The following is an 18881-nucleotide window of genomic DNA, read 5'->3' as shown; positions in this document are numbered from 1 at the left end:
GCTGTGGCTGAGGAGGAAGGACATAATTGAGGGACCAACTAACCCCATTGGAAGCTGCAGGCGGTGACAGGGAGGCCCGTGTCACTGCTGTGCCACCAGGAGATGGACCAGGGCTAAGGGAGAGAAATATCAATGAGTGGTGGTCCCGGCTGATGACCCTGCAGCTGACCTGAGGTCACTGTTGGAGTTGCGACAGTTAGCAATGAGAAGCAGGAAACAACATCTTCCTGTAAATCTCATTCGATCATTGGTAGTGCAAGAGGAGCATTCAGTTCCAAAGTTAAATATTTACTTGATAGAACAAAGAACTTCACAGCACCGGGCAGCCCTTCTGTCCATGAAGTTGCGACAACCTCTATAAAGCTACTCCACAATCAATCTGTGATATTTTAATGCAAATCCTAATGATCTCACAATCTGATTGCCTCCACTATCGACATCTCTATGGTGCAAAGCAAGTCACTGCTGCTGGTCTAAAATGTCACCTACATGTGGTTCAGTTCACTTTCATAACTTACATCAGTGGACAGGAATTTCACAAGGCAAGGAATTTGATAATTATTGTTTTTTATTGCACTTTGCTGTAACATTTTATGCAAAACAGAAAAGGTAAGGATAGAGGCAAGCCGGCCCTCTAGGCCAATTAACTGAGCATCAGTGTAAGTAAAGCAGAGTGAAGCAGGTTTGTGATAACTCAGTACAGCTCTTCAGCATTCTTCAGCGGTCAACCAATTGTATCCCGAATCCAATCAATGTATCTCTTTGTTAGTAAAGTGTACACCCCAGGCTTTTTGGCAATTGCACATCCTTTGCCAAAGGACACGATCCCAGTGTACATTTTCTTGCATATCAAAGGGCCGCCTGAATCACCCTGGAAGAGAGAGAAAAAGATGAAGGTGACAATTGAGCAGAATTAGCTAAAGTGACAGACTGCAAACTGTCAGTTTGACATCACATCACAATTCATTATCCGTGCCCAGCTGTACCGAGGAGGTGTGAGTTTACTTTAGGAGCAAATGTAGGTAACTGGACTCACAAAGAGTCTTTTCATGGAATGTTTCCCATGGCCTGGATTGAGTTTATTCCTAATTTAGCCATTGTGTAGAAAACCATCAGCCATCTGCAATCTGTACTTCAGTTTGACTTCAAATTCTGGTGGAATGTGGAAGTTCAGAATGAAACAGATGTCAAATGCTGGTGTAGCTGTCCCTCCACTCTGCCACTCGACTCTCTACTGAACCCAGCTCGTGCATCTGGCCAGATTCACTTTGTACCCGACCCCCTGCTTTTAAGCAAGACTAGCTGACACGAGAACAGTAACCTCCTTCACTGAATGGAGTCACTGGTCTGTGAAATAACTAAATAATGGGAAATGGTCTATTAAATTTACTTTATTTTATCCTTTTTATTTATTTTCTATTATGTTCAGTTGTCTTTAAACAATTTTTATTAAATATGCTTGTATAGTTTTTAATCATCTCTGACATTTTTCACTATGAGCTGTTGAAGGCTGTCAGGATATTCATGGAGGCAAATCCTCAGGATCCAATTCCTGATTCTGCTCAGCGTCCCGAGCCTGGTCTGTCTCACAGGGCACCTCATGGGTACAGAGTGTCAGACAGACTGATCCACTCTGTCCCAACTGGATGTTAGGATCAGACAGAGCACGAGATCTAGCATGATCCTTATTTGCAAATTGACATGATTTAGAATAAATTCTCTTTACATTTTAGACATGTCAATACGTTACATTCCTCCAGATTGACTCTGTTATCTTGCATCTGCACACTTCATCATCATACTGACGGTAGACAAAGTTTATTGGTAGAGAAATTATAGCAAGTTATGTTGACATCTAAATTCAGGGCCTAGATATGAGATTCTAGAAAATGCAAGAAAATGGTTCCTCCATAATCAACACATACACATTTTCTTATCTGATTATTATGTTTTAATCCACTTGGGGATGTGGACATTGCCTGTAAGTGTAGCATTTATGGCCTAATCTAGTTTCCCTTAGCTTCCCTAAGGTAATGCTGGACAACATTCTGAAGACTTTTTAATGCAACTGAGTAGCTCTTCAGAAAGCAGGTAAGAGTCAGTCACAATATCACTGAGGAAGGGTGGAAAGTTTCAATCTGTAGAAGGCATTGGTGAATCACTGGGGTTTTTATAATTAATCCAATAACTTGATTGAAATGTTACTGATAACACGGCTAGACATCATACTCACCTGACATGAATCTCCTCTGCCCTTGCTGTCACCAACACAGATCATGTCCTGGGTTATTTCAGGACTATGATTGTAATAATCCATGCTGTTGCATGTTCGGCGATCAATTACCTCGACCTCCACCTCTTGAAGTGTGTCAGGGTAATTGTTTATTTCTGTTTCTCCCCATCCTGCCACCGTGCACCTTGTTCCAGATTTCATGTCGGTGATTCCTCCTTTGGGAAGGTTGAGTACTTTCACATACTGGTTGATTTTTGCATCAGTCTCGAGCTGTTGACACAAAAACACTGAATTCACGTATTTGAGATCCTAAAAGTGAAGAATATCTTGAATGATCTCTTTACTCCTGAAGAGATTTGTTTGTTTATCTATTTAAATGTTTTGTTTCCCAGAATTCTTACTTTATTTTCAGATGATCAAAGTGACAAAGACTCAATTAAAAGTGACCAATAAAATTAAATATCAATTACATTTCATATGATGGAATCGATAATTTGTCAAGAAAATTGTGGTGTGGATGATGGTCATAAAGCATTAATCCTACTGTGAAGGTTCTTCACTCTAACTCTTTCTTTGTTAATGATGAAACTCCAATAAGTCAGACTTAGCAGCTGTCACACTTTTAATTAAAGTTTATATTTAATTTAGTTTAACGATACAACATAGTAACAGGCCCTTCCAGCCACCCAATTATACTCATGTGCCCAATTATCTTACTAACCCTTTATATGTCAAGGGCAAGGTTAACTGTGATATTGCCCAGGCTTAGACAGCTCAAGTTCAAGTTCAATTTATTGTCATTCAATCGTACACATGTATTCAGCCAAACAAAACAACCTTCCTCCTGACCAAGGTCACAACACTGTACATATACTGTACCTCATACACATAACACATGAAGTAATATGACCACAATTAAATTAACAAATAATAAGTTGCACAGTTAAAAAGTAAAGAGTACGAGCTACTGACGCTTCATAACTGATGAGACCTGGGTGGTGGCAGGGAGTTCAGTCATGTTATAGCCTCGGGGAAGAAGCTGTTTCTCATCCTCACAGTTCTTGTCGTATTTCTATCGAACTGCCTGCCTGACGGAAGGGAATCAAGGAGACTGTTGGACGGATGGGAGGGATCATTGCCAATACTAATATTCTCCACAATCAATAATTCTCATCCAAGTCACAAAAGCCATTCAACAGTTGTTGTTCAGTAAAGTAAACATTGCTAATAAACAAATTAACTATTTTAAACTGCTTAAGAATGAGAAAAAAATTCATACTTGCAGCAGCATGATATCATCTTTCTTAGTCTGATTGTTGTATTTTGTAATGGGAATCTGTCTGATGATGCGCAGTCTTTGTTCACTTATCTCATGCTTTGAAAGAGAATGATCTCCAAGAACTGCTCGAAGAACCTGGCCTGATCCAATTGTTCTGTTACCAATCAAAAATAAAAACAATTAATTATACTTTGCTTAAAAATAGTTTACAGAAATTCATCATGGAGGCAACAAACAAATAGTAAACTTTATGGAAATATACAATTCAGCAACATTATATTTGGTAGTTAATGTGCAAATTCCAAAAGCCAATCAGTGTCCAAGCAAGGGCCAAGACTATACTCCTGATTGAAATTGTTTCAAAGTGTTGATCAGACAAGCTCATTGTAAATCACTCCTACGCTTACCTAGAGTGCTAAAGTCTAGTCATGGACCTGGTATCACACATTCAGTTAACTCTTTATTAGGTACACCTGTACACCTGCCATCAATGCAAATATCTAATCAGCCAATCATGTGCAGCAACTCAGTCTATAAAAGCCATGCAGAAATGGTCAAGAGATTCAGTTGTTGTTCGGACTAAATAGCTAAATGGGTAAGAAGTGTGTTCTAAGTGAATTTGACCATGGAATGGTTGTTGGTAATTTACCTATGGTTACTGCATCCTTAAAGATTTTACATAACCAAGGAGAAAGTATAGTGGGAAAAGATTTTAAAAATTCTACTGTGTAACCACACGACCAAGTGCTTTAGCTGAATTCATTGAAAAAATAGCCTCCTGTATTTCTTCTTCCGTAATAGAGGCATCTAATATTCATTGGGTGATAATTTCAGAATATTCAATTTCCTTAAAAATTCATACATTATAGTGGGGTCATTACGAAATTCTGATTGATATAGAAGTTATAAAATTCTTGAAAAGGTTTGTTTATCTCATCATGATCAACTGTCAGAGTACCATCTCCTTTAGAAATCTTGATAATCTGGCATTTAACAGAAGCAGTTTTCAACCGATTGGTCAGTAATTTACCAGATTTATCACCATGTATATAAAACTGGTCTTAATTTTAATTAATTGATTTTTAATAGAGGAAGTTAAAAATAGACTATGCTCCATTTGAAGTTCAACTTTCTTTTTATAAAGCTCCTTACTAACAGCAATAGAATATTTCTTATCAATTTCTTTAATCTTGTCAACCAGCATAAGTATTTCATTATTGATTTGTTTTTTCACCCCAGCAGAATATGGAATAACTTGTCCATGGATATATGCTTTAAAAGTGTTCCATCATAACCCACTGGAAATTTCTTCTGTAAAGTTTTTAATGAAGCGTCTATTTCCCTAATTCTTAAAAAAGATAAAGATCCTATTGAATGTTCATTATATAGGCCTATATCCTCGCTGAATGTGGATTTCAAGATTTTTTCTAAAATATTGTCAACCAGATTGGAGAATATATTGCCTCAAATTATTTCTGTTGACCAGACTGGATTTATTAAAAATTGCTATTCATCTTTAATATTAAGATATTAACTAATATAGTTTACACTCCCTCACCTAGAACTCCAGAATGTGCCATTTCACTGGACGCTGAGAAAGCGTTTGAATGGCCATACTTACTCAGTACACTTGAGAATTTTAATTTTAGTCTGAAATTTATATTTTGGATTAAATTGATATACCATACCCCTTCGGCTTTGGTATTTACCAATAATCAAAGATCTCCCTTTTTTCAGTTATTTCGTGGTACTAGGCAAGGTTGTCCTCTTAGCCCTTTATTATTTGATATTGCTTTGGAATCTTTAGCTATTGCTATTCATGACTCATCTAACATCTTTGGCATTACCCATGGGAATGGGACATACAACCTATCATTATATGCAGATGACTTGTTACAATATATTTCCAAACCAAGGAAATCCATTCCTACAGTTTTGTCTCTGCTTGCTCAGTTTAGTAGCTTTTCTGGCTACAAACTGAATCTTAATAAGAGTAAACTCTTCCCATTAAATATGCAAGTTCCAATTTATAAACGTTTACCATTCAGATTGGTCATAGACTATTTTACTTATTTGGGTGTTAAAACTACTAAGAAGCATTAGGATTTATTTAAGGTCAATTTTTTTTTACCTTTAATTGATCAGGTTAAACAATTCTTTACTGAATGGTCCCAGTTGTCTTTATTACTGATTGGTCGAATCAATGCTATTAAGATGATTATTTTACCTAAATTTTTATACTTATTTCAAGTGCTACCAATTTTTATTTCTAAATCCTTTTTTGATATCGTTGACTCTAAAATTTCTTCATACATATGGCAGAATAAAAATTCTAGGTTAAGTAAAAAATATTTACAGAAGTCTGAAAAGGATGATGGTTTAGCATAAGATTTTATTACTGGGCAATTAATATTCGATATTTAATATTTCAGACACAGAACTTGGATGTAATTCAAAGTCCACAATGGGTGAACCTTGAATGTAACTCCGTACAAGGGTTTTCATTGGTTTCTAGTTTAGGGACCTCACTTCCCTTTGTTCTTTCTAAATTAAATAAACAAATGGTTAATCCAATAATTAAATATACACTATGAATATAGTTTCAATTTCGTAAATTTTTTGGCTTGAATAAATTTATTCTATCAAGTCCTATTATATCTAATTTATTATATCTATTATATCTAATTCAACCCTCCGTTATGGATCAAGCCTTTCTGGTATGGAAAACGAAGGGTATAACATGTTTTCGTGACTTATTCTTGGATAACAGTTTCATGTCTTTTGAATAGTTGTCTAATAAATATAATCTGCCCAGGTCGCATTTTTAGACCCTTACAAATTAGAAACTTATTGAATAATATGTTACATACTTTTCTGAATTCATATCCAACTGATGTCACGGAAAAAAATTAGGTTTAAACCCTTATCAGAAGGAATTAATAGCAACTATTTATGATATGATTATGAAAATACAGCCAGGTGTATCAGATAAAATCAAAAATGAACGGGAAAAGGAACTTCAACTTTCCTTACCTACAGAGAAATGAGAGAAAAATTTTCAATTAGTTAACTCCTCCTCTTTATGTGCTACACATGCACTGATACAATGCAAGGTGGTGCATAAGGCCCACATGTCTAAAGACAAGCTAGCTCATTTTTCCTCCCATATAAATCCTGTCTGTTATAGATGTCATTTGGAGGTAGCCTCTTTGACCCATATGTTCTGGTCTGGTCCTCTTTCGGAGAAATATTGGAAAGACATTTTTGATATTATTTCAACAGTTTGAAATTACTGCAATTTTTGGCTTATCAATGGTGGAACATAGTTATCTATTCTCTTCAGCTCATCAGATGATTGAATTTGTTACATTAATGGCCAGAAGATCCATTTTATTGAATTGGAAAGAGATTAATCCTCCTGCTACATTCCAATGTAGCAAAGGTTTCCCAAACTATATCTTACTTAATTTTAGAAAAAAATCAGAAGTGTCACTTTTGACCCTTCAGTTAAATTCAAAGAGGCCACTTATTCAAAACTTTCATATGATGTAACTCGACCTTTTCTGAATCCCTTTTATTATCCTTAAATATTTGGACAGAGGAGTAGAGTTATTGACATTATTGATTGTATCCGATGTAATATAATAGCCCAGCTTTGTTTAGTTTTGTTTAGTTTAGTTTAATTTTTTTTATTTCCAATTTTTTTATATGTTTTTTTTCTATCATGTTTAATTAAATCAAGAGTTTGGGAGGCTTAGTACATTTGTGTTATCTATAGCTTATACTGGTATATACTGTTTTACAATATATTCCCAATTTCTCTGTATTACTATTGTTATTATGCCTATGTATTTGAAAATTAATAAAAAGATTTAAAAAGAAAGAATGGTTGTTGGTGCCAGACGGGATGGTTTGAGTATCTGCTGGTCTCCTGGGATTTTCGGGTAAAACATTCTCTAGCTTTTACAGAGATGATGTGATAAAGAAGAAGAAACATCCAGTGAGTAGAAGTTCTATCGGCAAAAACGCTTTGTTGATGAGAGAGGGTAGATGAGAATGGCCAGACTGGTTCAAGCAGACAGGAAGTCGACAGTAACTCAAATAACCACGTGTTACAACAGTGGTGTTCAGAAGAGCATCTCTGAACTCACAGTATGTCAAACCTTGAAGTAGACGGGCTACAGCAGGAGAAGACCATGAACAGACACTCAGTGGCCACTTTTTTTAGCTACAGGAGGTACCTAATAATGTGGCCACTGAGTATATATCTGACCATTCAAACTGACACTTGCTAATAAAAATAAATGCCAATAGTATGATGATACATATATTGATGAATTTGTGACAATAGTGTAAAAGTAATTATTTTATGAAAGCTAGGATTGGGAGCTAAGCACTTAATCACAATTTTTTTTTATTCATACAACACGTAGCTTACTTTTCACAGTGTGCTGCAGTTAGTACCCAGTTTGGTCGGATCAAAGCACCTCCGCAATAGGGAACATACATATTGTTCCCGATATATAGTTGGAGAGATGCCATATAAGGTCTTGAATGCGGTTTAACTTCATGACCTCCAATAATTTTAGCTCCGGGATCTGCAATATATAGAAGATACTGATGTTTTATTTCACGTGCATGTTTATTCACACACAGGTTGTGAACATCACTGACAATGCCAGCAATTATTAGCCATCCAGTCTACTCATGGATAGTCAACATAGCTTTGTGAAGGGAAGGTTGTGCATCACGAGCCTGATTGAGTTTTTTGAAGAGGTAACAAAAGAAATTGATGAGGGTGGGGCACTGAATGTGGTCTACATGGACTTTAGCAAAGCATTTGACAATGTCCCTCATGACAGACTCATCCAGAAAGTCATCAGGCATGGGATAAGTGGAATCTTGGCTGTTTGGATAAAAAATTGGCTTAAAGGAAGAAAGCAGAGGGTAGTTGTGGAAGGGAAGTATTCTGTCTGGAGGAGGTGACTAGTGGAGTGAGCAGAGAACTGTCCTGGGACCCCTGCTAGCTGTGACTTTTATAAATGACCTGGATGTGGAGGCAGGAGGATGGGTAAGTAAGTTTGTGGATGACACAAAGATTTGAGGAGTTGTGGATGGAGCTGTAGGTGGTCGAAGGTTACAAGAGGATATAGTCAGGCTGCAGAGTTGGGCAGAAAAATGGCAGATGGAGTTCAATCTGGTCAACTGTGAGGTGATGCATTTTGGAAGGACAAACCTGAAGACTGAGTGCAGGATTAATGGTCAGTTACTTAAGAGTGTTGATGAACAAAGGGACCTTGGGGTTCAAATCCATACATCCCTCAAGGTCGCTGCACAGGTTGATAGGGAGGTTAAGAAGGCCTATGGGATACTATGCTTCATTAACAGGGAGATTGAGTTTAAGAGGAGAGAGGTCATGTTGCAACTCTACAAATCTCTGGTGAGACCGCACTTAGAGTATTGTGTTCAATTCTGGTCACCTCATTATAGGGAGGATGTGGAAGCTATGGAGAGGGTGCAGTGGAGATTTACCAGGATGTTGCCTGGCTTGGAGAACAAGTCATATGAAGCAAGGTTAGCAGAGCTGGGACTTTTCTCTTTGGAGTGTAGAAGAATGAGAGGGGACTTGATAGAGGTCTATAAGATTATGAGAGGCATAGATAGGGTGGATAGTCAGTACCTGTTTCCCAGGGCACCAATAGCCAAAACCAGAGGGCATATGTACAAAATTAAGGGAGGGAAATTTAGGGGAGACATCAGGGGTAAGTGTTTTACACAGAGGGTTGTGAGTGCCTGGAATGACCTGCCAGGGATAGTGGTGGAGGCTAAAACATTAGGGGTATTTAAGGGCCTCTTGGACAGGCACATAGATGAAAGAAAAATGGAGGGTTATGGGGTAGTGTGGGTGTAGTACTTTTTTTTAAGGATTATATGGGTCAGCACAGCATGGAGGGCTGAAGGACCTGTACTGTGCTGTAGTGTTCTATGGTTCTATCCCTAATTAACCTTGGCAGGGATAACCCAAGAGTAGTTGTATCATGGCCTTGCACAGCAATTCGATTGTACAAGAGTGTAAGAAGGTGCAGAGAGTAATGGACTCAGCCCAATATGGCACTGGATTGATCGCTGTAGAAAGCCGGGGGTGGGGGGAGGTAAAGATATGATTAGTGGTAGGTTTCCTTTACAGATGGTGTACATTGCAGAGGATAATGTGTTGGATGCAGAGGCTGATGGGCTAGTAGGCAAGGACAAGAGGAACTCTATCACTATTATGGCAGAGGGAAGATGGGGTGAGTGTAGATGTACAGGAAATGGAGGAGATTTGGGTGAGGGAAGCATCATTAGAGAGGGAGAGAAACCCAAAAGCATCCCGGGAATAGATGTGTCGAAGGTGTTAGAGGGAATTTGGGGATTAGCTCATTTGCACTTAACAAATGACTTTGGTTACAAGTGTTCGTATCTGAATATACATTGTGGATTTAATTTGGAGAGCATCTCTGAACAATGGGTTCATAAAAGTCATGAACCCCAGACTAGACAATGTTGATAAAAATTCATTAAAATCAGATGTCTGTGGTGTGTGCATGCAAATCAGGAGGTGTGAAGTTTGTGTGTAGTTTCAAAGAAAGTATTGTCCATACATTGTAAATTTAGAGTTGTCCTTTGATGTTGAGCACATAAAATATTGAGCCCCATGTTGGACCTGGAGATCTTTCGACCAAAAGCGTCTCCGAATGATGCCTGCTGCACCTTGTTTTGTCGAATAAGGAAGCTGCTTTGTATCTACCAGTAATTTTCTCCAGTGATTTCATTCACGCAACAACATTTGGTGTCAGGAGTGGGATACCTTCCTGACCCATCGTGTGGCCAGTGATTTCAGCAGTCTGACTGGGTGAGTATTTTATGAAATAGCACAGATCTGTTCAGGTCGGTGGTACACGGGAACGTGAGAAATCACAAACACGGAGAGCTGAAATGGTAGGTATAAATGTGGTGTGTGTGTGTGCGTGTTTGTTTATGTAAGAGACAAAACTTTGCGTGTTAATTTGGTGAGACAAAGCCACTGGTTGTGAAGGGTGGTTCTTGATGTTTCACGATGCCAGAGTGGGGACGTGGAAACTCATTCGATCGGGGAGCTGCATTTCAGAGTACACGTTTTGCGAGAGTGATGTGAAGGAACACAGCAGACGTCATGTGTTCAGGTACTCAAAGGTGGCAGATTGCGGAGTACATACTCTGTGGTTTTATGTAACCATATAACCATATAACAATCACAGCACGGAAACAGGCCATCTCGGCCCTCCTAGTCCGTGCCGAACTCTTAATCTCACCTAGTCCCACCTACCTGCACTCAGCCCATAACCCTCCACTCCTTTCCTGTCCATATACCTATCCAATTTTACCTTAAATGACACAACTGAACTGACCTCTACTACTTCTACAAGAAGCTCATTCCACACAGCTATCACTCTCTGAGTAAAGAAATACCCCCTCGTGTTTCCCTTAAACTTTTGCCCCCTAACTCTCAAATCATGTCCTCTCGTTTGAATCTCCCCTACTCTCAATGGAAACAGCCTATTCACGTCAACTCTATCTATCCCTCTCAAAATTTTAAATACCTCGATCAAATCCCCCCTCAACCTTCTACGCTCCAATGAATGGAGACCTAACTTGTTCAACCTTTCTCTGTAACTTAAGTGCTGAAACCCAGGTAACATCCTAGTAAATCGTCTCTGCACTCTCTCTAATTTATTGATATCTTTCCTATAATTCGGTGACCAGAACTGTACACAATATTCCAAATTTGGCCTTACCAATGCCTTGTACAATTTTAACATTACATCCCAACTTCTGTACTCAATGCTCTGATTTATAAAGGCCAGCGTTCCAAAAGCCTTCTTCACCACCCTATCTACATGAGACTCCACCTTCAGAGAACTATGCACTGTTATTCCTAGATCTCTCTGTTCCACTGCATTCCTCAATGCCCTACCATTTACCCTGTATGTTCTATTTGGATTATTCCTGCCAAAATGTAGAACCTCACACTTCTCAGCATTAAACTCCATCTGCCAACATTCAGCCCATTCTTCTAACCGGCATAAATCTCCCTGCAAGCTTTGAAAACCCACCTCATTATCCACAACACCTCCTACCTTAGTATCATCGGCATACTTACTAATCCAATTTACCACCCTATCATCCAGATCATTTATGTATATTACAAGCAACATTGGGCCCAAAACAGATCCCTGAGGCACCCCACTAGTCACTGGCCTCCATCCCGATAAACAATTATCCACCACTACTCTCTGGCATCTCCCATCTAGCCACTGTTGAATCCATTTTATTACTCCAGCATTAATACCTAACGACTGAACCTTCTTAACTAACCTTCCATGTGGAACTTTGTCAAAGGCCTTGCTGAAGTCCATATAGACTACATCCACTGCCTTACCCTCGTCAACATTCCTCGTAACTTCTTCAAAAAATTCAATAAGATTTGTCAAACATGACCTTCCACGCATAAATCCATGCTGGCTACTCCTAATCAGATCCTGTCTATCCAGATAATTATAAATACTATCTCTAAGAATACTTTCCATTAATTTACCCACCACTGATGTCAAACTGACAGGTCTATAATTGCTAGGCTTACTTCTAGAACCCTTTTTAAACAATGGAACCACATGAGCAATACGCCAATCCTCCGGCACAATCCCCATTTCTAATAACATCTGAAAGATCTCCGTCAGAGCTCCTGCTATCTCTACACAAACTTCCCTCAAGGTCCTGGGGAATATCCTGTCAGGATCCGGAGATTTATCCACTTTTAAATTTCTTAAAAGCGCCAGTACTTCCACCTCTTTAATTGTCATAGGTTCCATAACTTCCTTACTTGTTTCCCACACCTTACACAATTCAATATCCTTCTCCTTAGTGAATACTGAAGAGAAGAAATCGTTCAAAATCTCTCCCATCTCCCTCGGCTCCACACATAGCTGACCACCCTGATTCTCTAAGGGACCAATTTTATCCCTCACTATCCTCTTGCTTTTAATATAACTGTAGAAACCTTTCGGATTTACTTCCACCTTATTTGCCAAACCAAACTCGTATCTTCTTTTAGCTTTTCTAATCTCTTTCTTAAGATTCCTTTTACATTCTTTATATTCCTCGAGCAATTCCTTTACTCCATGCTGCCTATATCTATTGTAGACATCCCTCTTTTTCCGAACCAAGTTTCTAATATCCCTTGAAAACCATGGCACTTTCAAACCTTTAACCTTTCCTTTCAACCTAACAGGAACATAAAGATTCTGTACCCTCATAATTTCACCCTTAAATGACCTCCATTTCTCTATTACATCCTTCCCATAAAAGAACTTGACCCAATCCACTCTCTCTAAATCCCTTCGCATCTCCTCAAAGTTAGCCTTTCTCCAATCAAAAATCTCAACTCTAGGTCCAGTCCTGTCCTTCTCCATAATTATATTGAAGCTAATGCTATTGTGATCACTGGACCCGAAGTGCTCCCCAACACATACATCTGTCAGCTGACCTATCGCATTCCCTAACAGGAGATCCAACACTGCCCCATCTCTAGTCGGTACTTCTATGTATTGTTGCAAAAAACTATCCTGCACACATTTCACAAACTCTAAACCATCCAGCCCTTTTACAGAATGAGCTTCCCAATCTATGTGTGGAAAATTAAAATCTCCCACAATCACCACGTTGTGTTTACTACAAATATCTGCTATCTCCTTACACATTTGCTCTTCCAACTCACACTCCCCATTAGGTGGCCTATAATACACTCCTATCAGTGTTACTACATCTTTCCCATTCCTCAATTCCACCCAAATAGTCTACCTAGAGGAGTTCTCTAATCTATCCTTCCAAAGAACCGCCATAAGATTTTCTCGGACAAGCAATGCAACACCTCCTCCTCTGGCCCCTCCTACTCTATCACACAACTAAATCCAGGAATATTTAGTTGCCAATCACATCCTTCCTGCAACCATGTTTCACTAATAGCTACAACATCATAATTCCAGGTATCAATCCACGCTTTAAGCTCATCCACCTTTCTTACAATGCTCCTAGCATTAAAATAGATACTCTCCACCTCCTCCTCTCTTTTCATCCCTAACAATGCATTCAAATTTATTATCCTTTTCTTTCTTCTCCCCTACATCTTCGGGCTGAGCGCATCCCTTCTCCATCACCTGCCTTTCCTCCCTCACACACTGTCTACTTACTTGCTCTACTGGTGAACTAACCTCCTCTCCCATAGTTTCCTCAAATTGATTCCCACCCCCCCATCTTACTAGTTTAAAGTATGCCCTGTAGCCCTAGCAAACCTTCCCGCTAGGATATTGGTCCCCCCAGGATTCAAGTGTAACCCGTCCTTCTTGAACAGGTCACGCCTGTCCCAGAAGAGGTCCCAATGATCCAGAAACTTGAATCCCTGCCCCCTGCTCCAATCCCTCAGCCATGCATTCATCCTCCACCTAACTCCATTCCTACTCTCACTGTCGCGTGGCACAGGCAGTAATCCCGAGATTACTACCTTTGCGGTCCTTCTTCTTAACTGCCTTCCTAACTCCCTATACTCTCGTTTCAGGACCTCTTCCCCTTTCCTACCTATGTCATTGGTACCTACATTTACCACGACCTCTGGCTCCTCACCCTCCCACTTCAGGATATCTTGGACGCGATCAGAAACGTCCCGAACCCTGGCACCAGGGAGGCAAACTACCATCCAGGACTCCTGATCACCTCCACAGAACCGCCTGTCTGAACCCCTGACTATCGAGTCCCCTATTACTATGGTCCTCTTTCTTCTATCCCTACCCTTCTGAGCTACAGGGCCGTCCTCTGTGCCGGAGGCCCGGCCACTGTCACTTCCTCCAGGTAGGCTGTCCCCCCCAACAGTACTCAAACATGAGTACTTATTGTCAAGGGGTACAGCCACTGGGGTACTCTCTAGTACCTGCCCCTTCCTCTTCCTGACCGTGACCCACCTATCTGCCTCCCTTGGTCCAGAGTGACCACTTGCCTGTAACTCCTCTCTATCACCTCCTCACTCTCCCTGACCAGGCGAAGGTCATCGAGCTGCAGCTCCAGTTCCCTAACTCGGTCCCTCAGGAGCTGCAGTTCGGCGCACCTGGCGCAAATGTGAACGTCCGAGAGGCTCGGAGACTCCAGGATCTCCCACATCCGACTCCGAGAACAACAAGCTGCCCTCACACTCATACTTCCCGAATAACTGAAAATAACAAGGAGAACTAAAAGATAAGCCTACTGTGCCCTCTTCTGCCTAAGCCCTCTGAGCCTAAGCCCTACACTCTGCTCCCGACTCACTCCGCTGCCCACAAATGAAGCTGCCCGCTGCTTAAGGCTGCATTCTTTTTATATCTTCCCTCCTTCCCAGGCCTCCTTCATGCGCCTGTGCAGTCCCGCCTCTCAGAACTCTGATCTGAGAAGCAATTTGAAAATGGCCGCCGCCGCACTTCCTCTCAAAGCCTCGCTGTCTTCTTCCAAAAGAGCTGTTTAGCTGGTACCCGTCATTTCTATTTTGCATAGTGTGGGAATTATTTTGGAGATATTTCAGGGAGAGGTTCACCAGATGCACACTAAAGATATACACATGTTGGTAGAAGCGAAGTGTCCAAGGAATACGTGGAACCGTCTGGCCCAGGGGGTGCGGGATGGTCCATGGGCAACTACTGGGAACGCCAAACAATGAAGAAAGATATTGCTCCTTTAAAGGGGAAGTGAGGCAGCGACTGGGGGGAGGTGGGAATAACTGGGGAACGATAATGGCAGTGAGCTGATGAGACAGCCATAGAAACATAGAAAATCTACAGCACAATACAGGCCCTTTGGCCCACAAAGCTGTACCAAACATGTCCTTACCTTAGAACTACCTAGGCTTCACCCATATCCCTCTATTTTTCTAAGCTCCATGTAGCTGTCCAGGAGTCTCTTAAAAGATCCCATCATTTCCACCTCCATCACCGCCGCCGGCAGCCCATCCCACGCACTCACCACTCTCTGCGTAAAAAGCTTACCCCTGACACCTCCTCTATACCTACTTCTAAGCACCTTAAAACTATCCCCTCTCATGCTAGCCCTGGGGAAAAGTCTCTGACTAACTACACAATTGATGCCTCTCATTGTCTCGTATACCTCTATCAGGTCACTTCTCATCCTCCGTTGCTCCAAGGTGAAAAAGCTGAGTTCACTCAACCTATTTTGATAGGGCATGCTCCCCAATCCAGGCAACATCCTTGTAAATCTCCTCTGCACCCTTTCTATGGTTTCCACGTCCTTCCTGTAGTGAGGCGACCAGAATTTGGCCCAGTACTCCAACTGGGGTCTGCCCAGTTTCCTACATAGCTGCAAAATTAAATTCAACAGCTTCTCCTTATAGACAATAGGTGCAGAAGTAGACCATTCGGCCCTTCGAACCTGCACCGCCATTTTGAGATCATGGCTGATCATCTACTATCAATACCCAGTTCCTGCCTTGTCCCCATATCCCTTGATTCCCCTATCCATAAGATACCTATCTAGCTCCTTCTTGAAAGCATCCAGAGAATTGGCCTCCACTGCCTTCCGAGGCAGTGCATTCCAGACCCCCACAACTCTCTGGGTGAAGAAGTTTTTCCTTAACTCTGTCCTAAATGACCTACCCCTTATTCTCAAACCATGCCCTCTGGTACTGGACTCTCCCAGCATCTGGAACATATTTCCTGCCTCTATCTTGTCCAATCCCTTAATAATCATATATGTTGCAATCAGATCCCCTCTCAATCTCCTTAATTCCAGCGTGTACAAGCCCAGTCTCTCTAACCTCTCTGCGTAAGACAATCCTGACATCCCAGGAATTAACCTCATGAATCTACGCTGCACTTCCTCTATAGCCAGGATGTCCTTCCTTAACCCTGGAGACCAAAACTGTACACAATACTCCAGGTGTGGTCTCACCAGGGCCCTGTACAAATGCAAGAGGATTTCCTTGCTCTTGCACACAATTCCCTTCGTACTAAAGGCCACCATTCCATTAGCCTTCTTCACTGCCTGCTGCACTTGCTCATTCACCTTCAGTGACTGATGAACAAGGACTCCTAGATCTCTTTGTATTTCTCTCTTACCTAACTCTACACCATTCAGATAATAATCTGCCTTCCTGTTCTTACTCCCAAAGTGGATAACCTCACACTTATTCACATTAAACGTCATTTGCCATATATCTGCCCACTTACCCAGCCTATCCAAGCCACCCTGAATTCTCCTAACATCCTCATCACATGTCACACTGCCACCCAGCTTAGTATCATCAGCAAACTTGATGTTATTTTCAATGCCTTCATCTAAATCGTTGATGTAAATCGTAAACAGCTGTGGTCCCAATACCGAGCCCTGTGGCACCCCACTAGTCACCACCTGCCATTCCGAGAAACACCCATTCACCACTACCCTTTGCTTTCTATCTGCCAACCAGTTTTCTATCCATGTCACTGTCTTCCCCCCAATGCCATAAGCTCTGATTTTACCCACCAATCTCTTATGTGACCTTACCTTAATCCTCAAGATTGAAAATTGAGATTGAGGATCCTCAAGATCCTCAACCTTGAAATTACCTTAATCCTCAAGATTAGTAATTAGTTAAAATTAAATATTACAAAGTAGATTTGCAGGAAAAATTGATAGCAGTGCAAGGTGACACAAGAAACAGTAGATGCCACAGGCTGGAGAAACAATAAGCCGACACTTCTACAATTTCCTTCCCTCCACAGATGCTGCTTGACGTGTTGCTCATTGAAATTTTGTAACCACATTTTATATAGTTGTCCTCTCCAAATAAGAAATAAAATTAAAAGAAAGTCAATGAAGCAGACATCTGTTGGCATATACGGAAGATAAATATTAATGTAGCTAAAACAGTAAATGTACAGTACTTACCATAAACCATGATTATAATGTGCATCATAAATTAAATATAATTAAAATAAATGCTTTCTTGAATGGAAAGTATTTAAGTATTCATTATTTTGCTACTTACATGCTGGAGCTAGGAAGACGACAATTAACAAAACAAGTAGATTGTACAGTGAAGGATTCATTGTTGTTTCTTCTGTGATAACACCAAAGTTATTGAATTTATAGTGAACTTGGAGGGAAGTGGTTTATTTATTTCAGCATCCCACCAACACACTAAACCAATAATGAACGTGAAGATTTGCAAATCGACTGTTCTGAATCCACATCACCTAACAGGGTCAAAGTGAATCAGAAATTTTCAGCAAACATTATGGGTTTCTGAGAGGGATTTCTTTTAATTCTGATGTCCATCTCCTCACATTTCATTGAAATCCTGTAACCTGAGAACACGTGGAAAATATTTATTCAGATCCTATGTGAATGCATACTAAATGATGTCTTAAAAGACCAATTAAATTTGAGAAACGTCATTTGAATATGCCACTTTCTTGCATTTACTTCCAAAATATTGACAATCCAAATTCAAATGATATTATTACACTGGATTAATATAGATGGCATCCTTTTATTCACAGACTTGTGAAGACTGCAAAGAGCCGATGGCAATATCCATCACCCAGATGGTAGCTGGGATATGTTTGTTGGAATGAAAGGGCCAATAGCACCTGACATCAAAGATTTTGCTTCCTGAAGACTGTCTTATGGATTTTGGGTTGCAGATCATGAAAATCACCATGAAATATGCCTAACATGCAGCATTTCTTGAAATCACCTGTATTTGTTATTTCTGTTCAAAGGTTTCAAAGGTACATTTAATGTCAGAGAAATGTATACAATATACATCCTGAAATGCTTTTTCTTCACAGCCATCCACGAAAAGAGGAATGCCTCAAAGAATGAACGACAGTCAAATGTTAGAACCCCAAAGTCCCCCCTCCCTCCCTCACATAAGCGGCAGAAAGCAACAATACCACTCCCCCACCGGCAAAAAAAGCATCAGCACCTGCCACCGAGCAAAGCAACAGTAAAGACACAGACTTGCAGTTACCCCAAAGACTCTATGTTTCACCCGGTATTTGACATACCACAGGCTCTCTTTCTCCCTAGTAAGGGAGAAAGAGGCATCTCCATTTTCACAGCATTTGGGGAGACATAACAATGAACTCGCTGGTGTACGATGTTAAAAGTCCATTACATCGCTATTTTTTCAAGCTCTGTGCCCAGTGTTCCAAGATCCTAGGCCTCCAAAACTGAGGCAGACTCTTAGGCCTAGCCCTTGACATGCCGAACAACAACGACTGGTTATAAAACTCCAAGAGCAGGCCCCATTCTGGCAAAGAACTATAGTCAGCG

General features: G+C 40.5%; 1 protein-coding gene across 1 annotated transcript; it reads right to left on the bottom strand.

Moving 5' to 3' along the window:
• Positions 1 to 550: 550 nt before the first annotated feature.
• On the bottom strand, positions 551 to 17643 carry LOC140737785 (granzyme K-like). The gene is made up of 5 exons (XM_073064421.1): positions 17590 to 17643; positions 7951 to 8110; positions 3513 to 3666; positions 2234 to 2503; positions 551 to 871 (listed from the first exon to the last, which is right to left on the bottom strand). Exons 2-5 carry the CDS (start codon positions 8052 to 8054, stop codon positions 725 to 727), a joined length of 675 nt encoding a protein of 224 aa, XP_072920522.1. The 5' UTR covers positions 8055 to 8110; positions 17590 to 17643; the 3' UTR covers positions 551 to 724.
• Between the last annotated feature and the right edge of the window lie 1238 nt (positions 17644 to 18881).

Source organism: Hemitrygon akajei, chromosome 13, assembly GCF_048418815.1.
Source record: "Hemitrygon akajei chromosome 13, sHemAka1.3, whole genome shotgun sequence".
NCBI lineage: Eukaryota > Metazoa > Chordata > Chondrichthyes > Myliobatiformes > Dasyatidae > Hemitrygon > Hemitrygon akajei.
This window is presented reverse-complemented; position numbering and strand designations above follow the sequence as displayed.